At 41.4% G+C, this 6,000-nt stretch overlaps 1 protein-coding gene across 1 annotated transcript; it reads left to right on the top strand.

Annotated features, from left to right (window-relative positions):
- The first annotated feature begins 315 nt into the window (after positions 1-315).
- CEP20 (centrosomal protein 20) lies at positions 316-4,017 on the top strand. The gene is made up of 5 exons (XM_081888952.1): positions 316-423; positions 1,265-1,462; positions 1,782-1,866; positions 2,571-2,691; positions 3,918-4,017. Exons 1-5 carry the CDS (start codon positions 396-398, stop codon positions 3,942-3,944), a joined length of 459 nt encoding a protein of 152 aa, XP_081745078.1. The 5' UTR covers positions 316-395; the 3' UTR covers positions 3,945-4,017.
- Positions 4,018-6,000: the final 1,983 nt, after the last annotated feature.

The raw sequence follows: 6,000 nt of genomic DNA, 5'->3' as shown, positions 1-6,000 counted from the left end.
TATTTCCAGCGTGGAACTGCAAGGAAGGTGGGCATAGCATCACCTGTTGAGCATCTGCCTTCCATGCAGCAACGGATGCTGTTGGGCAAGGAGGGAAGAATTTATTAGCATTCACTAGTAAACCAGCAATTATTTTTCCACGCCAAGGAAAAAGTCCAAGCCCGAGGAAAGGAAAGGGTTAAAGGTTCCCGATGAGCTTATTGGCTGAGCGCGCAGCCAGTGGGGAGCAGATAACGCCACCGGGGGGAGGGAGGCGAGCGCTCCTCCGTCCCTAATGCGCACGCGCGCTTTGCGCCTGAGGTTGCCTTAAGAGACCGAGAAGCCGGTTTGTTTATATCCGGGAACTTTCGGTTATTTCTCCCTTCCCACTTCCGCCTCCGGTTGCCCCTTCCAAGATGGCGACCATAACAGAGTTGAAAGCAGGTAAAGGGAAGTGGGAATATTCTTTTTCCTTTGTCTTGGTGCGCGGAGGAGGGGGGGCACTTGTTTTAAACTTATTTTTCACTGGGGGGGGGTGTGCCTGGCCTCCCCCAGCTCTGCTCCTAAGCCTTTAAGAGATGCATGGCAGGTAGAAGTTCACCTGGTGCAGCTGGTATTCTGTTGTGGGGTGCTGCACCTGTTGCCTGGCTGCCCGTCATGGACTTGATGGGGATATGTTTTATCATGCCAACAAAGAAGCATATTTAATTCTGTCTGCTTTACAAAAAGACGAAAATCTCATTCTTCTTTGTTAATTTGCATTTTTTTAAATGTCCAGCATTTTTTTAAAAGAATGTTTAATAAGGTGTACAATAATAATACAATAAAAATAAAAATAAAAAATAAAAAATTATAAAAATACAAAAATACAAAAATAAAGATATTTAAAAAACACATAAGGTTTCCAATGCTTATTTTCATTAACTTATTTCCCAGACCTCCTCATACCTCCCTTTTTTGTATTCCAGTTCAAATTGTTAGTTCAGCAAATCCTTATCAATAAATTTTAACCTGTTTCTAAACCTTTTTTCCCATATTCTCTTAAAGCATTACAGCTGGAAACCACTTAATTTCTATCTAAATGTCCAGCATTTCTAATGAAACTTAGCTTCCATCCAATGCAGCTTATGAGAACTAAAGGCTTAGCTATTGTCAGTTGTTCTCTTTTTTTGGGGGGATGTGTTTGTTTGTTTGTTTGTTTGTTTGTCTGTCTGTTTTCGCCCTTGGAACAGCTACAGCTGGGTTTCTAGTTAATAGAAAAGCTGCCTAGTTTTGTACTCCCTAGTTTTAACAGACACGCTGGAGAAGAGAGGTACGCTGGGACAGATCAAAGCAAGGATCAGAGCTGAAGTTTTCAACGCGCTGGATGATCAAAGTGAACCACGGCCATCATTGTCCCATGAGAACCTTTTAATCAATGAACTGATCCGTGAATACTTGGAGTTCAACAAATACAAATATGCTTCATCTGTTCTAACAGCAGGTGATCCTTTTTCCTATTTCCTTTTCTCCATTGCATGGATACTGTCCAATAAATAATGAATATGGAAATGGAAATCACAGAAGTTACAGTCCTACAGAAATGTGTCTCTGGGTGGATGGAGATTTGTGGCTGGTGAATAGTGATTTGTCTGCGAGCTATGCATGATGGGGGTTACTAAAATAGCTAGGTACATACAATTCCTGCATTGCAGGGGGTTGGACTAGGTGACCCTTGGGGTCCCTTTTAACTGTTACAATTCTATGATTCTGAGTTCAGAAAGGATTGGGAAGACTTAATGTTCACATGTTCTGTTTTTCAGAGTCTGGCCAGCCTGAAGTTCCATTGGACAGAGAATTTCTTGTTAATGAATTAAATATAGTTGAAGATCCAAACAGCAGATCAGTGTAAGATGACATAGTCCATATCTTCTATAAACGCCCTCTGGATTTTGAATGCCTTAAGTGCTGATATATGATGAATACATTCTCAATCATATATGTGCAGGACGACACATATAATGTTTTCCTTACACTTCAGGGGCTCTATGGTAAATTGCTAAAGCTATAATCTTATACATACTTACCTAGCAATAAAGTCCCATGGAGTTCAATAAGCCTACTTCTGAGTAGATAAGATTATGCTGTAAGTGTGCCTCCAAAGAGTGCTTACAAAGAAGTCAGTTTCCTTGGACCCAGAGGGCCTTGCTTCTGAGTTACAGTGGTACCTTTGGTTATGTACTTAATTCGTTCCGGAGGTCTGTTCTTAACCTGAAATTGTTCTTAACCTGAAGCATCACTTTAGTTAATTGGGCCTCCCGCTGCTGCCACGCAGCTGCCTTGCGATTTCTGTTCACATCCTGAAGCAAAGTTCTTAACCTGAGGTACTATTTCTGGGTTAACAGAGTCTGTAACCTGAAGCGTATGTAAACTGAGGTACCACTGTACGATCATATGCAATTGTTTGTTCTTTGCTGAAAATCTGCAAGCATAGTCCAGCAAAGATTCCCCCTGTGCAAGTTCCACTGAAGTAAATGGGAGAGGCTAAAGTTCCTTTGCCCCTTGTTTCTTCAGCTCTCTCCACTCAACATTTCCCCCCCATTTTTTAACAGGCCACTTCTGTATGGAATTATAAACCAGCTGTTACACGGTAATGAAGAAAAGGTCTGCAATACATTCCCCAGAGCACCTTCGTTACAGGTTTCTAACCAACCAACGAAAGGAGTCAAATGGGTATGGCTTGGTTAGGGTGTGTGGGAGTGTATATAATGCAGGAGTGTTTAACCTATGGTCCTCCAAATGTTGTTGGACTACAACTCCCATAATCCCTGGGCTGTGCCAGCAAAGTCTGATTGGAGTTGGAAGACCAAAAAAATTCTGAACCACAGGTTTCCCACTCCTGAGAGGGGCTTGCAAATAAACTTTACTTTCAAGGAAAAGAGAAGTTACTGTTCTGACACTGGCACACCTTGTCATTGGTACTGAGACATAACCAAACATAAAACTTGGCCACCTTGGGGTCTACGTCCTCCTGCATTAAGATGGAGAATCTGATGCTCTCCAGATGTTGTTGGATTTTCACTCCCATCAGCCCCAGCCAGCAAAGGACAATGGGAGTTGTAGTCCAGCAATGTATGGAGGGACATAAACGCCCCAGTCCTACATGAATTGCCATGTTGTTAAGAATTGCTTTGGAGGTTCAAAACTGGGTCCCATCATTGTTGGAGTCAATGGCAATGGCAATTGGAGAAAGAGCCTTCTGGGCTTTGCAACTTCTTCCCTCGAGTGGTTTGCCTGGTGCCGAGTTTATTATCTTTTAAGTGCATTCTGGATTTCTTCTCTTACTTTGGCTTTTAACCTGTGCAAGTTGCTGTTGTGTCTTGCTTCTGTAGTTTTGTTTATATTGGAAACTGTTCTGAGAATCTGTATTGAAGAATGGCATATTATTGATTGGGATGTTTGGGTAACATTGGTCACAGAGGAGATCTGCTACGCGGTTCACCCAAATTAGTATTGCAAGAGCTGCTGGCAGCGTGATTCTATACTCAAAGTGAGTCCTCCTGAATTCAGTGGGACTTGTTTTCAAGTAAGTGTGCACAGGACTGCAGAAGCAAAGGCACAAGACTTGCCATTATCCTGTCTGGAAACAGTGGATGAGAGGTGCCATTCACTGGAAAGATTACTTGCATAAGCCTAGCTTAAATGAGTAGGAGTTGTGCAAGAACATAGTATGACTCTTCTGCAACTTGAAAGCAATTTTCTAAGCAGGTTTTTGGGCTCCATGAAGGAAAACAAGTTGGCCATTGATGTGATCTGTAGGTTCAGCTCATCCCAAGTAGATCTCATAAGAAAATCTGATTACTGTGAACAATCCACTCAAGAGCTGGCATTACTTACCTTTCTCCCTGCCACATGGCCGTCCATGTTGAAATGCTACACGTCTTTGTTTTAATTCACAGGCGCCACTGCGGAGCCAGGATGCATAACCGGCCCAAAGCTTGAAGATATGTTGAGTTCACGGGGCCTAAACAGATGAAATAAACCATCACGTGTCTTTAATGCAGAGCAGGTGTTTATTTGTTACTGTGCAAAGTTCTCAAGATTGATTGGTAAAATGGGTAAGGACTATTTTGTAGATGAGACATTTCTAATCATATTTGTGCTGTGGTTTCATCTACAGTTCTAGTCCAAGGTATATTGTTGGTAAAAGGAGGGATATGTTAGTGTGGAAACGTAAGAAACTGTGACAGTTTTACAGCATCAATCTTTTCTTGATGGGTCAGAATCCATTTATTTTTGTGGTATGATAAATGGTAAATAAAGGGGTGGGGGAAGCAGGTTTGGGCTATAGGTGGGTCTGGGGTCTAAAAATTAAAAGCATCCAGCGTTTCAGCTCAGTGTCATACTGAATTCTATTTTTGGTTCTTTGTACATGAATAAAAGATAGTTTGCCTTAACCTTTGACTTGTGAGGGTGTCCGATAATTGAATCCTTATGTGGTGGAAATAGGGACTTTTCACAACAACAATAGGGACTTTCCACAATAATTGATGTTAACAATTACAGAAATGGGATTATGTTATTTTAGGAAATGTTTTGGCCTTCCCTGCAAGCCTGAAGTGTTTTCCAGTGTTCAGCAAAGAACAGTGTTAAGCCTCAGCTAAGGATATTATATAGATTTAGGACCAAGTTATGGGTATGGTGCAGATGTAATGCTGTTGAGCTTATGTGCTCTGCCTTTCCTTCCTCTTCTCACATGCCCTGATTGAGTAGAGACTTCCTGATTTCCTAACCACAGTTTCTTGTGACATCCAGACTAGGAAACTCTGGTTTAAGCACTGCCTGCAAGCCAAGATTGAAATTCTGGATGCAGTAGGATAGAAGACTTGGGCTCCTAGCTGCTTCTCCTCATTGGAGCAGCACTGCAGTGTTATGATTGAGGGCAGGTTGCTCTCCCTGGTCTCATTTGACAAAATTAGCAATAAGAAACGAGGATAAAAATTAAGCGTTTAAGGTTTGGGTAAAAATATCTAAAATTAGGGACACAATATTGGAAAATTATAAAATAAGAATTGAAACAAGGTGATAAATTGCTGGGTAAAGTTTGATAAACTTGGAACGCAGGAACGAGAGATGTGAGGAAGTCCAAAGAAGCGAAGAAAATATGGCTATTGTAAAGTTATATGTTATTTTGTCTGTTTTTTTTCTATTGTATTAAGAAAATCTTTAATAAATATCTTATAAAAAAAAATTAAGATCTGTATATAAAATAGGAAGAATACAGTGTTCAGCTAACAGCTCTCCCAAGCCACCCTTGGCTGAGCAAATGCTGCAATGTCATGGAATGCTCACAAACATTCAGGCTTCTTTGGGGGGATTTGTCAATTTACAGGGGAGTAAAATGTAAGGTTGGGTTAGGAAACGCCCTCAGACAGGGTGTAGATTAATGATGGCTGACCAGATCAAATCCAACCCATATATAACATTTCTTCTGTTCTGTTGTGAGTTACAGTAGCTGCAGCAGCCTCTGCTTTAGTGAGGTACTTAGCTTAGCTATCTGATCTGGCATGCTCACAGGAATAATTTTAAGAGACACACACAAAGGAAACCTGTATCAGACTAGTTCTGGACAAGGGGACGTTTTCTGTACACAACGGAAGGGGCATTTCATGGGTTTTTACTGAAGCTGGAGTGGCTGGAGCAACCCAGTCAGATGGGCAGGGTACAGATAAATCATAATCATAATAATTTTATCATGATCATCATCAAGCTGACCTGCTTCAAAATGGAACAGCAGCTTGCCATTCTCATGAAGCTGGAACTTTCAAAAAACTTCTGCCCGCATACATGCTTTTCCTCACCCAGGCTATGGCTCTCTAGGATTGAGGCCTAAAGCTATGTTGTCACTTAACTTTCTAGGAAAGTGTGCCCCCTCCCTGGCCCCACAAGCATCTGTGCAGTTTTAGGCACAATAGTTTCTTTTTCTTACACATACACTTTTTTTCCCTTAGAGGCTAGAAAGTTGGCATACTGTATTTCATA

Source organism: Podarcis melisellensis (genome assembly GCF_964234715.1).
Source record: "Podarcis melisellensis genome assembly, chromosome: 14".
NCBI lineage: Eukaryota > Metazoa > Chordata > Lepidosauria > Squamata > Lacertidae > Podarcis > Podarcis melisellensis.
The sequence above is the reverse complement of the archived record's forward strand: the minus strand, read 5'-3'. Positions and strand labels throughout refer to the sequence as shown.